This window comes from Equus asinus, chromosome 28, assembly GCF_041296235.1.
Source record: "Equus asinus isolate D_3611 breed Donkey chromosome 28, EquAss-T2T_v2, whole genome shotgun sequence".
Classification (NCBI taxonomy): Eukaryota; Metazoa; Chordata; class Mammalia; order Perissodactyla; family Equidae; genus Equus; species Equus asinus.
Window position 1 is genome coordinate 28,024,112 of NC_091817.1, and position 27,340 is coordinate 28,051,451.

Sequence of the window (27,340 nt, forward strand, 5' to 3'; positions counted from 1 at the left end):
CATATAATTCTGAAGTCATTAAAAAATTTTTTTCTTACTTTATTTATATTGCCACATGTTCCTTAGTCCATGCCTATGAGAACTCAAAATTTTTCTGTTTTTCACTTGATCTGAGCACAGTAACAGGCATGCAAGAGTTTGAAAACTACATTTCTTCTATAAATATAGATTAAACATGTGTATAACCATTTATTGCCATGTTTTAACCACAAAATTTTCTAACTGTAAGGGAACGAATGTAAGTTATAGATCAGTACTTATGCTACTCAAAGTTTTTTCTGAATCAGGGTTTCACCCCAAGTGGAAAGTTCCACAGGTTTTTGAACAATGAAGGACTGATTCTCTAGAGACTGATTATTCTTTTTTCACTTTTTTGGTGAGGAAGATTGCCTCTGAGCTAAGATCTGTGCCAATCTTCCTCTATTTTGTATATGGGACACAACCACAGCATGGCTTGATCAACTGTGTGTAGGTCTGCACCCCAGATCTGAATCTGCAAACTCCCAGTTGCTGAAGTGGAGAATGTGAACTTAATCACTATGCCACTGGGAAGGCCCTGAGATTGATTATTCTTTGCAAATAACTCTATTTGAGACTCCCTTATCCAATCTTCCTGAATCGTCCAGATTTGTATTAAGCTAAACCAGCTTTTTCCCCATTCCAGAATGTTGTGTTATTTTTCCCACTTTCCTTTCATGAAATTCCACCCAATCCTTCAAACAACAACAGCAATAACGGTAATATAGACAGTCCCCAACTTAGGATGATTCAGCTTACAGTTTTTTCACTTTATGATGCCAAAGTAATTTGCATTCAGTAGAACTTTGATCTTTCCTGGGCTAGCGATGTGTGGTACACTACTGTCTTGTGATGTTGGGTAGAGGCAGCCAGTGCAGCTCTCCATCAGCCATACCACCACGAGAGTAAAGAACCTATACACTTAGAACTCTCTGTACCCACACGCCCATTCTGGTTGTCACTTTTCTTATAGTATTCAATGAGTCACAGGAGATATTCAACACTTTGTTGTAAAACAGGCTTTGTGGTAGATGATTTTGCCCAACTGTAGGCTAATGCAAGTGTTTTGAGCACGTTTAAGGTGGGCTAGGCTAAACTATGATGTTTGGTAGGTTAGGTGTATTAAATGCATTTTCAACTTATAATATTTTCACCTTATGATGAGTTTATTGGGACATAACCCCATCATAAGTCGAGGAAGATCTGTAATGATAATAAATCAAATATCTCATTCCCTTACATGTTTTCTTCAAGGCACTTTGGACAACAAACAAGAAAATATACAATTGATGTATTTATAACATAATTACTTATGTTGACATCCCTCTAGTTGCTCTGTAAGCTTCATGAAGTCAGGGCCATGTCTACCCCATACATCATTTGGTCCCTGAGAGTAGAGGTGATCAATAAATAACTATTTACTGAACTGAAAATAAACATTAATCTAAGATGGCATTAAAATGTTTAAAGTCACTCTTTTTCCTTTCATTTTTTTTTCCTGGACTCATTGACTTTTCACTGTTTTTTTCCATAATCTCCTCTATTAGGAGATAGGAAGCCTAATGCAGCAGAGCTTGAAATCAGAGAGATGTGGTCAGGAAACCAGCTCTGAATTTTACTACCTGGATAGCTTCCAGAAATTCATTTGCCCAGAGCTTTTATTTCCTCCATGTAAAGTGAGGATCATAGCACCCACTTCACATGGTTAGTGAGGAAATTATAAGAAATGGCACAGAGTAGATGAGCAATAAATAGTACCTTCCTTCCCTTTGATTCTCTGAACAGAGTATAATGTCCAGAGTTATGTGCCACTGCCATGAGTGAGTGGTCACTGCTTCTGGAAAGGGAGACACAAATGATCTAAAGAGGATACACTGGTGTTTTATGGGATATTTTTAGGCAGCACCTATGGGCACATCCTTGGATCCCTGGTCTGTTATCAGTAATGTCATACTCACTGTTTCCAAATAATCAGATGATCAGAAGCTGATATATATTGAATATGAGAAAAGAATGCAAAGATATATTCTAAGCTTCTTAGAAGCATCCATCTTTTAAATCCCAAATCCCCTGGGATCTGAAATTGACAGCATCTAAATCCTTCCGAAGAAACCCATTTTCTGACCATGCGCATCCTTGATTTAATCATCTACGTTTACTGGTTCATTTATAACATGTTTCTTGAACAACCGTCACGAGGTGGGCACAATGAGAGGCACTAGCGAGCACGGTAAAAACTAGATAGAATCGCAGCAATTATGGTCAAAACTCTTTCTCTTAATAGTCTTTCTCAAAAAGAAAAATTGTGCTCTTTCAAGCTTTAGTCCAGAGGAAATTGTTTCACAAGGATGTTTCTGGAATTCGACCTACAAAGAAACAGATGGAGTATTTGTGTGTTCCTCCTACTTCCAGTCTCTTTGTGGATTGCTATTCATACACATGGGCCTATCTTAGAGACTGCCTTTGCCATAAAGAAGAGTGGTGTCCAGTATGAGTGAATCCTCTTCATGGAAATTCCAATAATTATATATATAATCACAGACAATATTTCAAGATATTTAACTCTGTTTTCCAAAGTAGCACATTAAAACATTGCATGATCCTTCTTTTGGGGAGTTGTATCTAAAGTCACATTTGCCACAACATTTAAAAACAATTAGCACCAGGAATATGTTCAACACAATCTTAGGTAATCCTAAGTGCTAGGGATGAAGAGTTAGGCCATAAGGATCAGGGAGAGATGCAACTACACAAATAAACTTGTTATCTTTAAATAAAAATGCCAAAGGTTTAATATATATAATGCATTTTTGAGTATATAAGGGATTGTCACAAATTTACTCCTCTTGGATATTGGTTAATCTTTGATATTCTTAGATAAACCATGCTTCTCTATAAAATCAATGAAAAGCACATCTTTGTCCTTTCATCAAGTCATTTTGAAGCAGTCCAAATGAAATGAAAAGCTATATTTCAAAGGAGGGAAAGAGTTTCACCATTGAAATAGAAATTACAATGTAATTCTGCAGGGACATGACACATAGTAAACTGGGAAAAATTCCTGATTCTAGCTGTTCTACTTAGTTTGGATGGGTGTCACTCGGGAGTGAGTGTTTGTGTTAATTCCACCTAAGCCCATCCCAAAGCACCTCAGTGTGACAGCAAGTATTACGTGTTAAGGAGCCTCTGTGAGTCATAGTCTTTCTATTCACCACGCACATCCAAAGACATTGGTTTCGCTAAAAATATATCCCTTCAACCTCAGCTATGGTCAGCACTGGACAGCTCCTCCCTCTGGGATAAAAAATTCTTCAAAGTTCTACATAACATGACAGTCACGCTACTTTCCACTTAGCCAAGTATATTTAATTGTTCTATGCGCGTGGGTAGGGAGATTATTTTTAGTAATCATAAAACAATTAATGGGACCACAACACTTACTCAACCTACTTTACCTCCCACAGGAGATTCCAAGCAGGGAAATAAATCAGTCAGTGTGTGCAAGCAGCCAGCTGTCATGCTCACTGGGATATGAAGATTTAATCATCGATGAAACTGGGGAGGGATTGCTTTTGTTGGGAATACTATCTGTAAATATTGAGCATATTAGAACTTTGATCTACTTAAAATTAAATTTTTTCATCATCATAATCTTTTAGTTTGAACTAAACAGCACAATGAGGTTTAAATTTAGGTACAGGTGAAATTACACACTTTAGATTCTCATTTACTCACTCGTTAATTCATTCATACATTCATTTGTTCAACAAATATTTATTGTGAGTTATTTGTACCAACATTTGTCACCTGTCTGAGTTTGGCTACATCATTAAACTTCAAGGGTCTTCCTAATACTCATCTTTAATAACATTTTAAAATAGCTTCTTTACATGGTATAGGGATTAAATAAGAATGCAAAGACACTGGCACATAATTTTTTGCTGCCTATGATTTTTACTCAGTATCCACTAGTGGTTCTTCTACTCGAAATGTAAGGAACATGAGAAAAGTAACTGTCTTTTTCTATACTCTCTTTTGGACTACAACAAGGATAGATTCACACACTTATACCTTTCCCCCTCTGTAGTTGTTCTGAACGTGTGTGTGTATGTGTGTGTGATCTTTGAGAGGGATGATTGTCTGCCTGTATTCTTCCCTCAAAAAAACTATAGAAATCTCTGCCCTTCACTGCGTAATGAAAACAGAAATTGAATGAAGAGGGCATTAGGAGGATATCCCCACAGGTGAGCAAAGCACTGTTTGGCTCCTTCCCAAATCCTCCTGTCTGTTGGCTCCGTGCCTGACTTCTCTAGGGAGAACCCCTGTTCTTCTTCCAAGAGACTTAGAAGAGACTGCACATGTTACGGAAAAAGCCATCCCTGTGCCTTCCCCACCACTGACCATCTACTCCATGGGTGGGGCTAATCTAGGGTGTTCTGTGATTTTTAAAAGTGAGCCAGCTGTGTGATGGGTGGACATACCCCAGTTTTGGGCCAGTACATAGAAAGAGGTTTTTTATCCTCGATGATATAATTGTCCTAGGGAATTGGTCAAGCCAGCTGCCCTCCTCTCTGTGTCACTTCTGTCTTTCTATCAAACTTTCAATTCCAAATCCAGGGGTTTTAATAGAAATGAGTGTTTTGTATTTAACATTGCTGAAGGAATTTTCCATCTACCATTAATGCAAAAGCTTTGGCCTTTCTAAGTGGACAATATCACATTTTGTTTGAGTCAATAAAAATATAAATATTAATAATATTAAAGATATTCTTAATTTGTGACAATCAAGAGCAAAGTACAGAATATGTGTTTTTTCCCCAGTATGATCAATGATTGGAAATAGCATTACTATCAGTATTTTTAAAAGTGGGTACTTAGTCCTGAGAGGTGATGACAGTTATCCAAAATCATGCAGAAAATTAGCAACAGTTTGGATTTCTAAATTCTAGACTAAATTTATTTTATATAGAAAAATCTCTTAAAGGAAAAATCTTCTGATACCATTGAGTAGGTGAAACTATTTAATTTTTCAATATCGCCCCAATGTCCAACATTTTTTTCCCCAACCACACATCCTTTCATTTCTTCTTACTGTAAGGCCTTATTTAACAGTTTCCACATCAATCACTTGTTAAGGTGCCACCAATTTTTCAGGATGCAACCTTTGTTGTCCCTGCCTTTAAGAAGGCTTCCTCACTTTCCACTTTCCATTCAAGTGTGATGGGCTAGCGCCCCTCTCCATCCGTATAGTATGAATTCTGGCATATGTCCTATGTTGTCACACCATTTTGATTGTCATATATATTTCTTTTTAGAATGTATCATACACTACATTGCACCCTCAGGCCCTAGAACATATTTTATCAGAGTGTAGATGCTGACTAAATATTGATTAATGTGAATTACAAAGACATTTTCACTTCTCAATGCATCTCCTAGCTTTGCTAGCGTGAGTTTATCTGAATATTTCTTCTCAAAGGTCTGCACTAAGAAAAATCTCTGGTCAGTCCCTTTGGCAGTGGAAATGATTATCTAGGCAATCCTGATTAGAAAAGAGACCTTGTGTGTTTGCAATTTATCACTTTGACACAGAAGGCCTAAAAATGACTCAAATTCCATGAAGGCACTCCATGAAGATTCTGCGCATTATCTTGATTTTTATAAAATAGAACCATTCATTACATGGATTTTTTTTGTCCCAAAGAGTATTTTTCCCTCAGCTCATTTTTACAGGTTCTACCGAGATAAATGTTATTTGTATCCAATGAAGAAAGATGTTCTGAGTTTCAAAAAAAGGTCAATGAATTAAGTTAGTTTATTTTTAAGCAGGCCATTTTTCATACTCTCACTTGCCTGGAGCAAAGTTTAGACTGTCCTGCAACTTTACCCTGGTTTCTTTAGATAATTAAGCATTTATTATTCACTTTCCTTGCGTTTCATTTAGACTTTCCATCTCCAATCACTTAGGATGAACTGCAACTGTTTTCGTAGTGCTGTCCTCAAATTAGTGGTTTTTAAAGAAATGCCACATTTCTGCCTGTCTGTGCCCAAAATGTGACAAGCAAACATATGGTATTGAGGGTGGTTGGAAGAGGAAAACAAAAAAAGAAAATATTAATAGAATTTGAATAAGCTATTTTCAGCCTTTTGAAGCTATTCACAAAAATGACAATTCATTTTAGAATTACTACTGCCTCATATCTTCTCTGACACCAAAGTGCCTCCTATGTCTATGCGTAAAGGAGACCTGGGCCTGCTCACAAGTTCTATGGGTCCTTCCTAAATGAATGACAGTCCCAGGCATGAGCTACACTGCCTGGAAGTCAAACGGGGGTACAGGAGAATGTTGAAAAATTGGAGTTGGAAATCAGACAGACTCACTTTGAATCTTGCTTCAAACACCTTGGGCAAGAAATGCATCAATTCTGTCTATTTTCTCATCAGCACAACTGAGATGACATTAGTGCCTATCTCAAAATATCGTGTGGAATAAATTAAATTAAATTTGATAATGCATGCAAACCCAATTAGCACAATGCCAAGAAGACAATAAGTGTTCAATAAATGATGTTGTTGTGGTTTATATGCTTGTTGTGTTTATTCTTTCTGTTGTTGTTATAATTTGACTGGGATTTTGACTGAAAGATGGGGAAGGCATTTTACCTTATGCTTTCTGAAACACAGTTCCGTCATTTGCAAAATGGAGATAGAAATCTTTCCCTCTGCAGCTTGATTACGTGCTCTGTCAAACTGAGAGGACTGTAGAAACACAATAATATTTTCATTTTGTTTGTTGTAGTTTATTAGTAGTAGTAGTAGTGGTATTATCACTATCACCGTGACCTCTGGAATAGGAAGATATATTAATAACCATTCTTTCCTGGTGTCATGGCCCCTGAACTTTTCAATCTCAATATGTGATCTAGAACTAAATCTGGGCGAGAGTTTAACAGTCTCAATGCTCATTCTTGCAAGTAAAGAATAGCATCGTGTTGGCTAGACACTTGGGACATAGTATGAAACTTGGAAACGGCATGAATTTTTGTCATAAGTGAATCCCAACAAGAACAGCAACAAAAATTACATCTAAGTTTGAAGAAGTGTTCTTCCCACCAGAGGAACTGACAGAAGAATTATAAACAGGAAATCAAATAGTATTCTCTACAGAGTTCATCACACATTTTTTCTATGAGCTATGGCAAGCTTTTCTCTTTCTCTCTGTTAATTCATTCTTCCTTCCTTTCCCTTTCTATCCTTATTTTGATTCTTTTTTGCTTCTTGCCTTCTTATCTCAAATGATTCTTTTTTTTCCTGAGGAAGATTTCCCTTGATCTAACACCTGTTGCCAATCTTCCTCTTTTTGTATGTGAGCCGCCACCACAGCATGGCCACTGACAAGTGGTGTGTAGGTCTGCACTTGGGAACAGAACCCAGGCCACTAAAGTCCAGCATGCTGAACTTAACCACTAGGCCACCAGGCCTGGCCCGTAAAATACTTTGTAAAAGATTTCTAGGTGCAAAACACTCTGCTAGGCATATGGATGCAAAACAAACAAATCAAGGAGCCCCATTCTTTTACAGACTTTACATTCTTGCATGATAACTGACAAAAATATAAACAAGTCAATATATAAGATAATTACTGATTATGATAAGCTTGAACAAGATAATAAGCTTATACCTGAAACAAGAGAAGGAGCTCTCCCTGAGATTAATGTGTTATGGCAACAGAAAATAAATCCATAAAGTTGGAATGTAACAGGCAAGGGGACAGCAGAACTAATCTATTCCAAATTTCAGAGTTCTTTTCTCAGCATTCTTGCGAGGATGAAAGAAGACACATCAAGGTTTTCTTGTCTCCTATGCTCTGGTTTATTTTCCTTACTGAAAATATTCTAGCATCAAGGATTTGATGACAGTGGTCAATGGGCAATTTTCTTCTTTTTAAATATTGTGAATGTGTTCAAGTCCCACAGCCTTTTGAGGGAATTCTCACTGTCACAAGGTTGATCGTTACAGCTACAAGTCTGACCCTTGCTGGTAAGGCCAGATGCCTGGTACAAAAAGGAAGTGGGGCCAGGCCCAGATGGGTTCACTGGTGAATTCTACTAAACATACGGTGAAGAAGATATACCAATTCTCTACAATCTCTTTTAGAGTATAGAAGCAGAGGAAATACTTCCTAACTCATTCTAGGAGGTCTGCATTACCTTAATACCAAAACCAGATAGGAACATTCTGAAAAATAAAACTACATACCGGTATCTCTCGTGAACATAGATGTAAAAATCCTCAACAAAATATTAGCAAATCAAATCCAAAAACCTATAAGGAGGGTCAGACATCTTGCTGTGATGCTGAAAGCTATGCCATCAGTATTTCAAATACGAGCAGGGTCACCCATGGTGGACAGGTTTCAGTGGAGCTTCCAGACTAAGATAGATAGACTAGCAAGAAGGGCCTGGCCACCCAGTGCCAGAAAAATTGGCCATGAAGACCTTGTGAATAGCAAAGAGCATTGTCTGATATAGTGACGGAAGGTGAAAGGATGGAGCAAAAAGATCAGACGTGGTTTTGCTCTGCTGTACGTAGGGTGGCTAGGAGTCAGAATTGAATCCATAGCACCAACAACTTCAAACTCAACATTAAGAAAACAAACAACCCGACTGAAAAATGTATCGAAGACTTTAACAGACACCTGACCAAAGAAGATATACAGAGAGCAAATAAGCATATAAAAAGATGCTCCACATCATATGTGATCAGGGAAATACAAATTAAAGCAATGAGATACCACCATACACCTATTAGAAAAGCCAAAATCTAGAACCCTGACAACACCAAATGCAGATAAGGATGTGGAGCAACAGGAAATCCCCATTCGTTGCTGGTGAGAATGCAAAATGGTACCGCCACTTCAGAAGATGGTGTGGTGGTTTTTCACAAAAGTAAATATACTCATACTATATAATTCAGCAATTTTGCTCCTTGGTATTTACTAAAAGGAGTTTAAAACGTCTATCTTCACAAAAACCTGCACACAGATGTTCAGAGCAGTTTTATTCATAATTTCCAAAACTTGGAAGAAACTGAGATGTCCTACAGTAGGTGAACAGATAAATAAACTGCGATACATGCAGACAATGGAAGATTATTTAGTGACTAAAAGAAATGAGCTATCGAGCCTTGAAAACACATGGAGGAAACGGAAATGCATATTTCTAAGTGAAAAGAGGCAATCTGAAAAGGCCACATAATCTATGATTCCAATTATCTGATATTCTGGAAAAAACAAAACTATGGAGACAATAAAAAGATCACCGGTGCCCAGGAGTTGGTAGGGGGCAGAAATAAACAGGAGGAGCTCAGAGCATTTTCAGGGCAGTGAAAATACTCTGTATGATATTATAATGATGGATATATGTCATATACATGTGTCCAGACATATATTATGTACAAAACCAACAATGAATCCTAAGGCAAACTGTGGATTTGGGATGATTATTATGTATCAATGTAGGCTCATCCTTGGTAAAAAGTGCACCATTCTGATGAGTGATATTGATAATGGGGGAGGCTATACATATGTAGGCGCAAGGAATATATGGGAAATCTCTGTACCTTCCTCTCATTTTTATTATAAACCAAATACTTCTCTAAAAACACTGTCATTAAAATTTTTTTAAAAAATTAAAGAGAAGTCATCTTTCAAAATTGTTTACCAAGGTACAACTTTCACTATCCTCGTTCTTTTTTTTTTTAAAGGAACTGAGGGATGATCCCACATCAATAGCAATGAGTATTGGTATTCAGTCACTATTTTCTAAGTTATGCTGCGTCACTTCCTGAAGTCATGAACAGACCAATCATGTAAAGGGCCAACCTATTTGGGATGCTATCAGAGGCATGTCAGTCTTATGTAAGGAGTCTTTGCTCAGCCCTGACATTTTCTTTGTTTTTCTAGAATTCAAATTCCTAGGTCAAAATTAGTGGATATTCTTAATGTTTTTGATACATAGCCTTAAAATTTTTTAATAAATGTACCTATTAACACTCCTACTATCAAATTTTGACTGAGTAATTCACCAAGCATGTGCTTATCCTGAATATTATTGTTTTAAACATTATATTCATTGATTTGATAGAGCAAAAAGTTATTTTCTCTTTTGTTTTAGCCACATGTTGTGGCAGCCACAGAGGCCCACTACTCAGATTTTTCTTCAAGAAAGAACTTGACTAAGGTATTATTATTAAAAATGGAGACAAAAAGAGGATAGATAACATGCCCAAAATCACACAGCTTGCAACTAGCAGAGGCAGAACATGAAGCCAGGCTGTATGGTTCCAGAGTCAACATTCTTAACCACAACACTGTATGACATTATTATGAACAGAATAGCATATCATAAACAAAACAATAATTCAGGGATGGTTCAAAAGTAAATAAATATCTTAATATAATATACCATACATATAGATTAATAAAAGGAATTTAAAAAAATAAAGAATTTGCCTAGAAATGCAGTTAGCTGGCACCCTTCAGCTGAAGCATCTTTAGGATTGTCTTATGATTCAAGGCAAGGCTCTGTTCTTCCCAGGCACATCCAAGCCAATGACTAAGCATGATGGGTAGTATTAAAGCCCCGCCATTTATGTGCAACACAGGAATCCTGTTAAGAGAAATCTTTGCTCCAGGGACCCCCATGGGTTTGGCCAAGATGCTGTCAAATCTGCTTTGCCTTATCTTACTTCCTCTCCTCTTAACTTTCAAGAGGATCAGATCTCCATCACAGTATGACTATGACTGGCTTCCCTTCCTAACTTGTTTCATGCCTGTTAGGGACTGAACCTTTGTGTCCCTCCCAAAATTCATATGTTGAAATGCAATCTCGAATGTGATGGTATTTGGAGGTGGGGCCATAGAGGGCATTTAGATCATGAAGGTGAAGCCTTCATAGCACCTATATAAAAAGAGGCCAAAGAGCTAGCTTGCTCTCTTTCCACGAGGATACAAGAAGTCAGCCAATCCAGACTGGGAGAAAACCAGAACAGGGCCCTTATCAGAACCCAACTATGCTGGCACCCTGATCTCAGACTTCTAGCCTCCAGAACTGAGAGAAATTTATACCTGTTTCTTATAAACTACTCAGTTTATGGTATTTTGTTATAGCAGCTGGAACTGAATAAGATGGTGCCTCTTTTACCTTTCAGAGTCATTAATCCCCAAGAAGCCACTTGTTCTCCTAACTCTGTCTCAGCATCTGTTTAACCAGAGGACACAACTGATGCACATCTTTTGGTCACCAGAAAGGGTATTTACTTTCCCTTTGCTTACAAAATAAAAAATCCAAATACTCAATGGTCTTTGTACTTTTTTTCCTACGTTTTTCTAATTCAAAATTTTAAAAGTGTTCTTAATCTGATTCTGCATAGCACTTACGCCCTCCTCCACCATACACACACACACATTCATACCAGTCTCGGAATTTTTTTTTTAAAAAGAGAAAAAGCCTCATAGATAGAATCAAATTTAGATTCCGTGGTTACAACCAACACTCTGCTTTCGTTTGAACGCACTCAACCGTAATTATGCAGGCATTTACACAAAAATGTTTACATTTCACTCATACATATTATGTTTCAGCTAAAGAACTTAAACTCACTCTTTATTGATTATTGAATTTGCCTCTATTTCATTCTGCATTGTCTACTTTAGTTAAAAACTTTAACTTTATTCAACCAATATTTATTAAGCAACCACTACGTACATTCTTCAAGTATCATTTCTCTCCATTACATTTTCCACAATAGTACCAGAATAATCTTTGTAAAATATACATCAGATAATTTTGTATCTGTCAAATCAGAAGCGATAAAGCTAAAATGAATGCGTCTGGAGATAGACAACTCATTAGAGTGGGTAAAAATGTAAATATTAAATGTTGCTGACAATATTTAATTAAGCAAATGGCAATATATATCAGGGAGACTTAAAAGTGTCGAAACCCTCTGACTTAGTAGGCGGCTTTTATTATCTATACCTCAGGGTAATTTATTACCGAGATATAAATTATTCAAATCACATACCATGCTTCCTTGTATTTGTGTGGAAATTAAGAATCTATCTTTCCAAATGGATTGTGAGATACTTGCAGGCTGAGATTAGCCTTCTTGCATTTGTCTCCTTACATTTAATTCAGTGTGTGGTGAATGCTGAATGAGTATTTGCTGGATTAATATCTATATTACACTGAGGATGGTGAACAAAAAGAGCCAAGTGAACAAAGAGTCAAGGAGGAAAGGAGAAAACAATTCCGCCCCGCTTACACAATCCACATATTTCTGTTTTACTAAAGCCCTTGTACCATAATTCTTGCGCATGAAAAGTGACGTTCAAAGATACCTGACAGTGGCTTTGAAATTAAGGACCTGAGTAGGACTCCCAGTTCTGTTCCCAACTCTATTACTATGACTTTGGCCAAGTAATAGGACATCTGCAGATTTTTTCTTTTTCTTTAAAATCCAGAGATGACTGTCTCCTCTGTCACTTCCCCAGGGTCCTCAAGGAGCCCAAACAAGATGAAGTTTATGACAGGCTTCCCTTCTTCACTGAGGAAGAATATATAATGATGTCCCTAATTAATGTGTTTGAGAAGAGTTCTTTCGTGTTTCCAAATCTTAATTCAAGTTTAAGGCCTGATCTATTTATGCATAAATGTACTTTTTCTCACTTTTAAATGCATGAGGATTTTACTCTTTGAATTAAAAAAAAAAAGCAAAGAGAGTCATTAAAATTTTAATTTAATTAATAATTGACTCAATGGTAAGACATAGAAATTTATCTCAATAATACTGAAAACTCATGAATCAAAGAAATGATACTATACGTGTATGTAGCTGTATATTGAATTTTTCTTTTTGGAAATCTGCAGACAAAACAGCCAGATATGGAAGAAAAATACACACAAAGGATATTGTTATTTATAACAATTTTTAAATGTACTACAAAAAATATCTCTACAAGATTATGAAAAGTCCAACAAAATGACTTTACTCTCTTCATATATTCTTAAAATTAAACAATAAAAAGACTTATCTTTATTTACAAAAACTGTTATTTTATGAAGTTATTTTCCAAATTAGTAAAAAATGATTTTTATTTTAATAACTTATTTAATGGTTTCTAAAATCTGTACCACCAGACTCCAGATATTGGATAGGTTTGATATTGACAATAATAATAGCTTCATAAAGAACTCTAGCGGGTAGATATCAGTATCCTGTTTTACTAATGAGGAATCAAATAGCAAATATAATAATATGCATCCATTGATGTATTACCATATGTCATGCACTGTAGGGTTGATATTTATCACTTCATCTGATCTTCATCATCACACTATGAGGTAGGTTCCAGACCCACTTCATAGATGTGGGAGTCAAAACTTAGAAAGATTTCTAAATGTTTCTTGCCAAGTATCACACAGCCAATAAGTAATAACTGAATTTATCCTTAAATCTGATGTTTAAGTCTGCCTAATGTATAAGCACATTTTTCCCCCAGGATGAAAAATGGTGCCAGGCCATCTGTTAAATAGGTGATACTCTACAAAGGGTCTGCAATTTGTTTTAATCAGCATCAAAACAATTTTTGGGCTCACCATGTGCCTCACATTGTACAGGAATAACGCATTCAAATATTATTGATACTGGCAGTGAGGTACTTACCATAACATTTCATAATCCACATCCCAGGAAAAGTGTTTCCCTCAAGCAATACCATGGTAAATAGAATTTAAAATTTAGGCCACAAACCTGTTTCAGGCTCAATGGAAAAATAAGGCTGCCCTTCCAAGATACTATAAACCAACTTTGCACTGTTTCCATAAACTGGGTCATCAGCATCGGTAGCTGTTACATTAGTGACAGACGTACCTAAAAAAAGAGAGAGAGAGAGAGAGAGACAGAGACAGAGAGAGAAAGATAATAATTAACACGTTATTCTTTGCCAAAAGCTAAATTTTGCCAAGTATATCATACAGAAATCCATGTGTGGGAATAAGGAGGAAATGAAATCTCTTTTAAAATATGGAGATAAACTACTCTTATAACTTCAACAATATCCAAGTCTTTTAAAAGAAAGAGTACTGCTGGGTTGGAGTACTATATAAAGATAGCTCTTTTAGAGTCTGTTTTATTTAAGATTCCTTTGTAGTTTTCGTTTTTAAGATACTGGTCAGATTCATGTGGGCTTCAATAATATGCAAAGGAAACATATCAAAGGAATATGAAACATAAGGTTAATAGTATGATATAACATGTACCATTTAAGTTTTGCAAAAGCACAACTGAATGTACCTGGAAAAACTGACTGCTGAAAAAAGGCTGCATAGAAATATCAAAGGAATATTTATGCCATTTTATTTAATTCCTCAGAATATAAAATTAGATTGGAACCACCAATTAATCAGCATTTTAAGTAATTAGACCTTATGCATAATAGAATCAACATCTTTTCTTTCAGATTAATTTTCTATTTTTTATTTACTCATTCATTCAGCAGTTGAGCACATACAGCTTGCCTGATATGAAGTATATATAATAAGACAGAATCTGTACAATCTTACACTTTGGTGGGAGGAGGAATGAGGAGGGGACAAACAAGCATACCTAGAAATTCAGCTGTCTGCCAAGCACCAAGTTTGGATCCCTCACTTAGTCCAGCTCAGACGGGCTGGTCAGGAACAGCTCTCTGAGAGATGTTGCATTCAAGTTAAATTACTAAAGACAGGTAGAGTTTAACCAGGAGAAGGGCAAGGAAGGCATTCTAAGCATAAGTCAAGCATAAGTAAAGGCAGAGAGAATGTGGGAAATTCTGGGTACGGCTGAAACTGCGGAGCAATTGGAGAAGTCTGGTGTGGTAACAAGAATCGTGTTCTATGAGGGTAAGGTCGACGTCGTCTTCATCCAGCAAGTGTCGGACATCTAATAGTTATTGAACATGTATTTACTGACGGAATGAATGGACGAATGAATAAATTACCTGATGATGTAATGAGGAATGATAGGTAAGTGTCGCAGGTGAGTCTTCTAGAAAGCAGACTCTGAGAGAGAGAGTTTACAGAATTTTTATTGAGGAGCGCTCTTTGATCAATATCTGTGGGGAAGGGAAAAGGACAATATTGGGTAGAAGGAGGACTTGAGCTGTGATGCAGTCACAACAAAGACCTCAGTGGACTTCGCTGGGGAGTCCAGAGACGGGATGATCATTGAGGAAATGGCGCCAGGCCTTTATACTCCAGCACTGACCACTTAGTGCATGTGGGAAGGCCCCTGAGAATGGAGCCTTGGCCTTGGGCCAGCAGCTCTCACCAGCTGAGGGAGCATCAACCTGGAGTTGTCAATCATCAACACTCTCAGCAGCTGGGAGAAGAGGGTTTTAGATCTGAAGGGATGGGGGATGGGGTGGATCTGAGCAGCATACCTCTGTGTTTCTGAAATAAGCATGGCTTTCCCAAGATCTTGCCAATCAAAATCTTTTTCAAGCGTTTTGAATTGCAGTCCCTATACATGAAACTATAACAATAATATTTGTTGAGTAGTTGATACTTCTGTAAAATTGGAATTTCTACTCGGAACGATGATTCAGAGGCTCTACAAATCTATAGTTAGGAAAAAAATGCACAGAAGGCCAGTTGTGTAATACACTCCACCAGACACTGAGAACAATATCCAAAAAAAAAAAAAGGCTCACTTTCACAAGTAACTCATCAACTAGCTGGTGAAAATGAGCACATAAGAGTACAATATTTGCAGTTATTTGAAGATTGTGTGGGATGGAGAAGAAATGGAGGAAAAATCTTCCAGGTAAAAGGAGGACAGAAAGATAAAAGTGCAAAAAGATTTCAGGAAAAGCAATGACTAGAAAAGTCAGTCATCAAAGCTAAGGTTGGAGACATAAGCTAAGAAGAGAATACAGGGGGCATTTGAATGCCAAGATGGAGCGCGTTGGCTTTATTCTGTAGGAAATAGAGGGAAAAAAAATCAGTTAGAGATCAATCTTATGTTACGGGCTTCTTGCTGTTAGCATTCCCAGATTTAACTGGAAGTAGAAATGTAAAAGATGAGGAGAGCAGACTGGTTATGAGGTTACAGCAGTCCAGTTAAGAGGTGATAAAACATTAACCCTGGGTAATGACAATAAAAATGGATAGCAATGCTAACTTTCTTGTTTTGATATTTATACTAAGTTTATGAAAGACGGTAAACTGTATGAGGGGTATACAAAAACTATTTTTGCAACTTTTCTCTAAGTCTAAGATAGTTCAGAAAAAGTTAAAAAAGAATGAACAGTGAGAAAAAGTTTCAAGAGCTACTGAAGGAAGTGACAGAGTGTAGAGACTGACGAGAAAGAGTGAACTCTTCTGCACAGAAAATCATGCAACAAGCTTTTGTTTTCCTTTCTTTTGTTGATTTGTGTGTTGTTTTCATTTTTTTTAGGAGAAACGCTTTCCCTCCATTATAAAGCAGCACATTATCAGAAAAATAAACTCAAAGTCTATGCTCAGTATGATGTTAACTTAAGGAGACTGAGCATTCCGTTCCAGTTACCACTTAGGCACTGGAAAAAAGAAGAAATAGTCAACACTTCTTGTCATCACCAAAATTACCTTCCAGTGAGTGACTTAATTTAAGAAATACCTTCAAGAGAAAAAAAAAGAAATCTAAATAGTTTCCTAACAATGACAAATCACTGGATATATGTGTGGGGTGGCTGGGTTGGGGCAGAGAGGCGTGGGTTAAATAGCTTTGCGGGCGGAAGAGTTCCAACCTTTTCTGTTGGAAAAGGTTCTGTTGGAAAAGACACTTACCTCTGTCTCTGAGGGCAAATCAATTAATCTGTCTTAGCCTCAGATCTCCAATCTACAATATATATTAGAGTCATTGTGACGGTTAATCAAAATAACATATGTAAGGGCCTAGCACAGACATTACCACATGCTAAGCCTGGGAGTACCAACTCTGCCTACATATCAAAATCTAGCTTTGAAAAATATTTAGATCTCTGGGGTCCCTTTCAAATCTATGGGGATGGTGGTGAAGTATTTTTATAAATCTTTTCAGGCAATTCCCATGTGAAGCTATAGTTAAGAATGACTATGGTCACTGGAACTGAACTTTTAAAATTTTAACTTCACACCTTCTCCATGGAAGCATTCATTTCTATCATGATTTCTTTGAAGAGCTGTTACTCAGATTTGTTTATAAAGTATTTTTATAATCACTCAAACTGCATAAAGGCCCATGGCAATAATTTCTTGTTAAATGAAAGTTGGGAATATTTCCCTGGGAGTTTACCATTACAAGGCTGATGATCATATCTATTTTTGTTGATTATTGTAACTTGGCGTTCTAATATGATAACAGGCATCCCATCATATTACTAAACATTGAGGCAGAAGAAAGGGGCTGGATTTCCATCATTTACATGCTCCACAATCCAGTTTTTTCATATGCAAAGACAATAATTTTTATTTTGCAAACCTCAAAGTTTTGTGTAAGGATCAAACGAAATCATATTAAATATAGAAGAGTGACTGAGAAGGTAAATTTGGAGTCAAAGTGTCTAGAACTGGAACACATATTTTACATGCCATTCCCAACTTTTTTTTTTTTTGGATGAGGAAAAGTGGCCCTGAGCTAACATCTGTCGCCAATCTTTCTCTTTTTTGCTTGAGGAAAATTGTTACTTAGCTAACATCCATGCCAATTTTCCTCCATTTTGTATGTGGGACACTGCCACAGCATGGCTTAATGAGTGGTGCATAGGTCAGGGCCCGGGATCCAAACCTGCAAATCTTGGGCTGCTGGAGGGAAGCATGTGAACTTAACCACTATGACACTGGGCTAGCCCCGCACTCCCAACTTTTACTAATTCTGTGTCCTTGACCAAATAATAAAACATTTCTAGGCTTCGGATCCTTAAGGGAAGGTGATACTAATTGTTACAACCTAGGCTTGTTGAGATAATTAAATGTAATAATTTTGCAAAGAGTATAGAAGAGTTATTGACACTTGATATTTTTGAGAGCTTACTGTCACTACTATTATATGCACATTTTGTGTGTGTGCATGAGAAATGATAATAAACTAGTCTTTCATAATTTTAAGTGGCGGTGGATGCTATAATTTATAACTAAATGTAGTTTTGCCTAATGGTTTTAAAAGTAGTATATTTCCTTAAATTTGAGCTTAAAATACAAATAGACATTTCCAAGTGTAACAATATGTTCACGTCCTTAATAAGAAAGCAACTTACAAAAGAAAATACACATATACACAATCTCGCATTCTCCCATCCAGTCCATCTCATGTCAGTTTCCTCTGTGGTATAAAATTGCTGTGGGCTCAAAAATAAAACGTGTTTGATGTAGTAAGCACAAGGTCAGGCACTGGGCACATTGTCAGCACAAGTTTCTCAATATTATTCGAATGGATAGCATTCAAATGAATACCACATCCCCCAGCCTAGGTAAATCCCACACACTTGCCAAGTTGAACTACTGGACTGGGGAAGGCAACAGAGCTAATACAAGCTTTTACCCACATCCTCATCCAGGATATTTCTGCCTGATGTCTGGCTTGCTGGGAAATCCACATCCTTCAACTTTAGACATCTGGAAATGAAAAGGCAGCACTACTCTCCGTCAAGGATGATATTTCTCCTAATAGTGATTCAAGACCGTTGATGCACCTGTACACTTGAATAGATGTGTGTGGAGGTTTTGTGGATGCATTTGTCAAGTAATTACCCAGAGAGGGGAAAAATGGATGCTTTGAGGTTAATCTTGCAGCAGAAAAGATTTCTAGTCAATCTGCGGTGTAGGCTTCTCCATGGAAATGCATGCAGAATGCAGACCACGGAGGCAAATTGAAAAGTGTAAACCTTGCAGGATAATGTTTCTTCAAAGCAGCAAGTGTTGGTGTGTGATAAATAGGACCCTGAGTAATACCCAGGAAATATAACAACAGGATTCTCTGTTTGTGTTTTCATTTGGAACTGTTTTTGTCCCTTTGTTGAGGATACAAGAGACTCATTTAGCTAGTGACTATAAATTTGACACTGTGCCATTTCTCCAAGAAAGCCCCTATTATAATCCAACTTGATGCTGATCCTAATTATAATAATATAGCTGTTGTATTTCCAGCTGTTGTCAACAAAAATGATCCCTGTCACCACAATTCATCCTGCTAGTATCAAGTCAATATGAACACGTTAATTCCAAGATGAATTCTGCTTTTAATAAACCAATTTTTCTGCATTTAGTTTCTTGGTTAAGTGAAATTTGCCAATGTGCTGCTTGGAATTTTAACAAGCAGAAGGTTCATAGCATCATTTGCCAGTTTCCATACCTGAATGTTTCCTCCCATTAGCAGCAGGACCGATATATTCTCCCCCTATAATGACAGCAAACACTACTAGCAAAATTAACCATCAAAAATTTTACACTGTCAGGTTAGAGGTTCCAGTTTGCTGACAAACTAAGATGAAAGGCCTTCGGGAAAATAAGATGTTGGGGTTTGGGGAGCGCAGTTCTGTTAGCTAGGCTATACTTTTTTATGAGCAAGTCAGCACACCAATTCTGCACATTATTCAGAAAGAAAAATGTTGGTGCTGACACTTGAACAGGCAGACAAAGGTTTGGTGCAGCGTGAAAATGTACATCCAGGAAAAGCTAAAACCCTTATGATGAGAAGAACACAAACCCCATTTGCAAAGAGTCATTTGCAATACATTTTCAGAGAATAAGCATTGCAATAGCAGACAGGGAAGAAAGAAGGCAGCAGGATCTTTGCAATAGCTGAAATTCAGAAAGGCGTGCATTCCTGGCCTCCTACTTTCATCTTCAAACTTTTGATTTGACCTTCTAGCAACACTGATCCAAGGTCAGTACATACAATTCATGGACAGTGTCTGGCATTATCATCTGAAAATGTCTTACTTAAACATTCACGCATTCCAAAGACCATTAAGTCTAATAGGTCATAGCAACGATGAAACTGCCTTCATTATTTCAACCAAATGAAACCCTCGACCCATCTTCCCTCATCCTCCTTATTAATTCACCCAAGTACTAGGCAATACTAGAGATAATGGGGGCACAGGTGTTACCATGACAACCTTTTTTGGTTGTTGTTGAGTAGCAGAGCAATAATTTCAGAAGACCTGCAGAACCTGTTGACGTTTAAATTATCGCTTACTAGAAGCTGAAGCATCTGGCCCTGGATGTTTTAAATATGTCAGGCTGCATCCGTGATTTTTTAGTTTTATGAAACAACGCTCTGGGATACCTCTGTACATGACTGGCAAGTACTTCTAGAGGTTTTTGTTTGTTTGTCTGTTTGTTGTGGTTTTTCCCCCCAGTTACAGCAGAGCACAGAGCTAGCGTGCTTAAGGAAAAAGCTAAGAAATAAACAGAGGGAGCCAATGCATTTTTTCCTCACATTTCTCTAACTGAGACCATAGTCTTCAACATTCATGTCTCCTAAAGGGCCTCAAGCAAGTTCCCCCAGTAGGAAAGATGGCCTAAATCCTACCAGTAATTTTTCAGTTTTGCTATTTAATTATAGAAGACACATGCCAAATATCCAGCCCTCCAAGGGATGCCTGAGGGGGTCTTTGCAGGATGAGGAGGATTAAACACTGATCAGTCAAAATTACAGCTTGTTTCTTTAACCCTGTGTATGGAGAATTTTTCTCCAACCCAGCTCTGGGGGAAATAAATAATGAACTGTACCATCTAGCCATTCAACTGTAAGCAGGAAGACAGCATTCCAATTCCTTCTAGAAACTTCTGCGCTGAAAGATTGTTGGTTAACAAGGAAAGTTATACACAGTGATAGTAGGAAACCAAACCCTTCCCTTTTGTTGGTGATTAATCTTGCAATTTATAAAAGCCAATTGAATAGGAGGCAGAGGCAGCATGTGCTTGCCATGTCGCTTCGGAAACCTCTCTTTTAAGACATATGCCACACAATGACATCCTAAACGGTAACTTCTCCTTCTATCATCTTTTTTTCAAAGTCCTCACCATGGCTCCCTGGGTGTTCTCCTCATGTGCCAACTCTCAGCCTGTAGTGAAATGTTGCTGCCAAATTCTACATGCTCCAAATTGAATTTATTATGGGAACAGGGACAGATTCTTAACTGCAGTCAGGCGGATGGACAGCGCCGAAATGTATCCTGTCATTTCTCTGGCTCTATGATTTGGGTCATAAACTGGGAAAATAAAATTCTGTTTCCATATTTTATTCTGGAGCATTTAGAGGTGTAAACAGTTTTGTAACTTGATGAAACAGCCATACACACTTAACATTCTGTTTTTAAAACGAGCCTAAAACTTTCTGGAACAATTAACCACTTCAGAAAATGCATTTGAACACTCAGATGTCTTCTATTCACCCATGCATCATTCCAGCAAACATCTGTAATGTGCACCGGGTGAGAGAAATGAAAATTATTGTATGAAAATGTGTAACTGTAACATCTCAGCCGCATTTACTATGCATAGGAGAAAAGTACCTTCCTCATCATTCACAAACAACGCCAGGACAGTGGCCTACCCACTGCTTTTGCAAACAGATAATGAGGACAATAGGAGGCCTGGTTGTGAAAACTAATAAGCTGTCTGTTTTACAGTTCCATGTGCATAAATAAACCCTTTCAGAATCGGAATGACTCTTTTATAATACAACAGAAAAAAAATATATGTTTTCTTTTCTTAGACTGCCTATTCCCAGCAATCAAGTCTTTGCTAACCCGTTACCTATGGAATGAAATCCTATAAATGCTTGAGACGTGAACTAGCATCACTTATGCTTTAGACTGGAAGCTATTTTCATCCTCACCTTGCAAAATTATGCTACCAGTGGCACCGCAGGTGCCTTCTACAATGCGTCAGGATTGCAGCAGGTAGAAGCTTCATTCATTCTATTTTATTATATGAACCCATTCATTCACTCACACAAAGCCTATTTGCACAATATGTACTGTGTGCCGGGCTCTGAACTAGATGTGGAGGGTACAAGAACATGAAGCAGAGTCATAGTTTCTGTCCCCAAAGTGTTTGAAGTTTATTTTAGCAACATTTTCATATGGCTTTGCTTTGTTACAAGAATCTGTGCAAGTCTTTGCTAAATTTATTTCTAGAAGGCAGTAGCACAATGTAGTGGAAAACGTATATATGACAATTATAACGTCAGAAGTTTCTGTTCACATTATCTTATTATAAGACTGAGATCATATTCTACATCAATGACCTGCCACTCTCAAACAGCAAGAAGTTTTCTTTTTACATCTTTAAGACTCAGTTTCCTAAATGAAAAAAAAAATGGGAATAAAGTCACCCACTTCATATTCTTATGCTGAGTCTCCATAAGGGTAACGTACAATCAGTATTGCCTGGGTGAGGGGTCATTGTGTGGAACTGCCACCCTGGGCTGTCTGGAACATGCTACTTTATTTCTGTTTGATGAAGTGTGAATTTGAAGCCAAGGTGCATGAGAACAAAAATATAATCACTGCAGTGGCTGTTCATTTTTTATTCTTTTAGAATAAGCTTAATTCTCTAGTTAAAAGCCAGGACTTTTAAAAATGACAGAAGTGTGGTTGTGGCTGCAATCCCTTCTTTCCTTTCTTCTTTTTTCTCTCCCCAGCTTTATGGAGGTATAATTGGCCAAAAAAAACCCTGTAATATATTTAAAATGCTGTACAATGTGATGATTTGATATACGTATACATTGTGAAATGATTACCGCAATCAAGTTAATTAACACATCCATCACCCACATGGTTCCTTTTTTTTTCCCTCCCTGAATGTAAAAGACAAAATGCGTAACTCTCTTATCAAATTTCAAGCCTGGCACAGTGAGCCATTGAGCATTTGGGAAGGGAAAGTCCTAGACAAAACAGGACTTAATTGGGCAATCATTACAGAGCTATGATTTCAAGGAGATTTAAAAAAAAAAAGTATTCACTAACTCATCCAAAATATGCCATCCTATATGTGCTGCCCTCCGTGGTGTAGCTAAAAGAAGTGAATTGGGCTTATCTCCTATTTGGGCCCTTCATTATTTCAATATCTTTTTATTGAGCTCCTGCTACCTATCAAGCATTCTTTCAGGCTCCTGAGAAACTGCACAGTTAGAAGATCCTTGCTTTCTTGAAGGGCAGACTAGCGGGAAGGCAGAAAATTAAACAATTAACTACCAAATGATGTGATAAAATGCTGTCGGCAAAAGAGAAGAATGACACAGGAGGAACAGCTAAAAGTGAAAGCAAGGTTTCTGAGAGGAGGGGGCATTGATATTGAGATTAGATTTAAGAAAAAGGAGGATGTTGAGTCCAAGTTCAGAGGTGGGGCTGCAAATCAAGAACTCCCATGAAAGAGGTTAATCAGTTGGGAGCTTACCTTAGGAAGATGGAAAGTTATCTTAGGAAAATGGAAAAACTCAGCTAGAGTTCTCTAATCTTCCCAACTATTTTTTTCACCCACGCACTTGCTCAAGCAAGTACATTCCTATGACTCCCCAACACATCTACCTAACTCGTTCAGACCAGGTGCAAGATTTAGTTGATTCCTAAGCTCAGTCGCTCTCTTTCCTGAACTCTAAAAATACTTTGTCTCTGGGGGCACCCTTTACTTTTATATAAAAATTGCAAAGCATACAGATTTTTCACTTTCAGACTAAAAGCTTCTTGAAAATAATATTCTTTCTTCTGTCAACTTTCCCCTCTAATCCTCCTCTCCGGAAATAACTCATCCCTCTATATGCGGCCCCATCCTTTTGTTCACATCATAAGCATGGTTCTACATTGTTCTAGTTGTACAAATGCTAAGAACAATGCCTAGTATAAAATATTTATTCATTTAACTTTGCAACAAGCCTTTGAGCATCTGTTTTGATTATCTCCATTCAAACAGAAGGGGATAAAGTCTCTATTGAAAACCAGATATAGGGGATTCCCAATTGGCCCTCATAACCACTAGCCAAACTATTTCTGAATTTTGTATCTTCAAGTGCAGAGAACATGACCCCAACATTTTTATTTTTCTCTCTGGTATCTCAGAAAGTACCTTGCATATAAATATTAGTTAAATAAATAAACGAATGAGTGAATAGTTGTTTTCTTTAGGAAGACATATTCAGAAATTAATACAGCAGGTTGATCCATTGATACTGAATTATGTGTTGTTTCTAATGGTTTGTCTTCTTTTCATATTTTGAATTTATTAGAGAGGAAGCAGTAGGGACTCTTCCTCCTCTTAAGAGGGTAGGCCTGATCTCTACCTAAAGTTGTCATCCGTGGCTGTAAACAAAAGATACTATGATATCAAACCCTTATTTAAGCTTATGAAAATTTCCTAGAGAAAAAATTATGGACCAAAGACTTTATTTTACAGGGCATAGAAAGTGGAAAGTGTCTTTACTAGGTGTAAAATTCTTCTCTGGGACTAAGAAAGACAAAGATGGTAAGTTCCATGGGTGACAGACTGGAGCCTGTTTAGGCTTCACGATCCTACATCAAGGATGGCTGCAGTCACATTCAGGAAGACTAATAAGTAAGAGCCCAAGTCTGAAAATTAAGCCTCAAAGACAAGCTTATCATGGAGTAAATGAGTAGCCACAATGCTATTTTCCATGCAGGGCAAGAATGGGTCTTGGAGAGAACTGGACTAGGAGATCCCATTAGAGCATGCATCAACAAAATCATGTGATGGGAAAGGGCAGTAGCAATGGCCAAGGAAAGGGGCAGGAGTAATGGGGTCGGGGGAAGGAGGGCTAGATTCTCATTCCCTGCTGATAGAGTTTGAAGTCTGGTGGACCTTTTTCTTTCATACATAAATCCCTCTGGACTTTCCTCCGATCTATAAAAATAAGGCTTTTCTATCTTGCTAGTATATGCTTGAGGAAATTCTACTTAAACAAGAGAAAATAAATGAAGATAGCATCTCTTGAACTTGAACCACTCCTTGCTAGATTTTCCACTAACATTACATAGGGAAGCTCCTTAATCCTTATGGAAAAAAAATCACAAACACAGTACTCAGTACCACATTTTTGTGTCATCCCCTGCCCTCAGGTCATATGTTGAAATCCTAACCTCCAATGGGATAGTGTTAGGAGGTGGGGTCTTTGGGAGGTAATTAGGTCATGAGAGTGGAGCCCTACTAATGGGATTAGTGTCTTTATAAGAAGAGAAGATAAACAGCTTTCTCTTCCTTCACTCTGTTCTCCAGGATGTAAAGAGAGAGCAAGAAGATGGCCATCTGCAAACCAGGAAGCAGGTTCTCACCAGATACCAGAGCTGCCTGCACCTTGATCTTGGACTTCCCAGCCTCCAGAATTGTGAGAAATAAATGTATGGTGTTTAAGCCACTCAGTCTGTGGTAGTTTTTTTATAACAGCCCAAACTCACTAAGACACAGAGTATCACCATCTCTTCTTACCAGGATCTAGGTTCTAATTGAAGAAGCTGGCATTCAAGTACAGTTCCATCTGACCCAAAGCCAACACTTCTACTTTATTAAGAAAAACAAAACAGAGGCATATAGTATTTGTATTCTGATATCAGTACACATTAAATTAAATTTTACTTATTGTAAAAGTACTGACTTTCAATCTGGAAAGAGTTAGAGAGGTATCAGTTTGTCTTAATCTTAAATTCTAGTTAGGACAGAGACAGTGATACCATAAACTATCTCCAGCTATGTGCTGCAGAGCATGGAGGTCCTTCATCTTTCCATACTCATTTTTATATTCCAAATATACCAATCAAGCTGATACTGTTTTCTCCACTTTTAGAGGCTCAAAGAAGCTAAATAAATGCATTAAGACATTTAGTGACTAAGTGGAGAGACACTACTCTAACTCAGTTTTGTTGTTCCCTCAAACCCAGAGAGTTCAGCTCTTAAGTTTCAGCACCTTACCATAAATAGTCAAGGTTACCCATGTCTGAAACTTAACCATACAAGTAAGAAATTCACACATATCTAATTCTTACAGATAACCAACAATATGGGGGCTATTATTAGAAAATTAGCCTTGGCAAAGAGACCTCACCTCAGAGAAGATTAGTTATTGGATTTGAAATCAAGTCAATCCTCATCAGTTCCTAACCCCATCCTTTGCTCCTCTGGTGCTATCAGCTTGTTCCTGGATATCGGGATTCCTAGATGCCAGTCAAGAGCCTGTTTTCTTTCCCCCAGGTCATGACAAAAGATGTGTGGGAGGGGAGGGACTTCCACAGTTGTATGTGAAGAAGTTAAACGTGGTCATATTAAATAAGAAGAACACAGCATAAAAACAAAAATCCTAGAGAATACAGTGAGACCTTGGTACCTGTTTGTCTGGAGAGAGTTGAGAAAAAATGCCTTAGTGACTCTACGTGCTTTAATTAAAATCTTGGCAAAAACAAAAGAATACTTGAAAGACTAGGCATTGAGTTTACAAAAAAAATGATTAAGGATCTGCCAGCATCTTAAGGGTTTTGCAAATTGGGAGGATGGGAAGAGCAAAGAAGACAGACAGAGGATGAGATAGAGAGAAACAGACTGATTGATGGAAAATTAAATTAGTATTTCATCTCTTCATTTTATTCTTTCACTTCATGGATCATCTTTCTCTTTACTCTCCCTTTCTTAGTCCCTTTTTCTCATTCCACAGATGTTTATCAATTGTTGAATGCCATCAAACTGTGCTCAGCCCTGGGACATCAAAAATGAATACGGGTCCGTCCTGGCCTTTGGGGAGTTCACAGACTAACAGGGGGAGAGGCATGGAAAGAAACATCACTGCACAGGTTGTAACTTAGGTATGTTCAAAGAGTGATATGTGTACAGAGGAGATTTGCTCCGAGTCCTGCTGCTGAGGAAAGGCAGAGGGCACCTTGGAGATGTGTAAATGAAACTTTCCCTGATGGCATGTCAGGACAGCTAGCTCAGCTTCAGTAACTTCTGTGATCACAGAATGTTGACTTTGCCGTAAGAAATGAACAGTATACATGTCTACGTGTAGGTGTGTGAGGTTTTTTTATTTCATCCCCAAATTTTGATCACAATAAAGTAAGACTTCTTCCAAAATGGGGTTTTACTTAGAAAGCAACTCAAAATGCATCACTTTATTTGTACGACACATTTGAAAATAGCCATATTTTCTTAGATTTGTTTAAATTTTAATCATGATCCCATGCTGGGAAATAGTAACTCTGTTAGGGGCTAACAAAAGGTAAAAGCAAAAATTAGAAGATTTGAAAGACATA

The 27,340-nt window shown here is 37.5% G+C and overlaps 1 protein-coding gene across 3 annotated transcripts in view; it reads right to left on the reverse strand.

Annotated features, from left to right (window-relative positions):
- The window catches only part of CDH8 (cadherin 8), a 335,942-nt gene that overhangs the window by 170,940 nt on the left and 137,662 nt on the right, over window positions 1-27,340 (reverse strand). For all 3 annotated transcript variants that reach the window (XM_070500608.1, XM_014834173.3, XM_070500607.1), the window contains one exon: window positions 13,834-13,953. In XM_070500608.1, coding sequence (XP_070356709.1) covers window positions 13,834-13,953 — 120 coding nt within the window. The remainder of the gene's footprint in view (window positions 1-13,833; window positions 13,954-27,340) is intronic.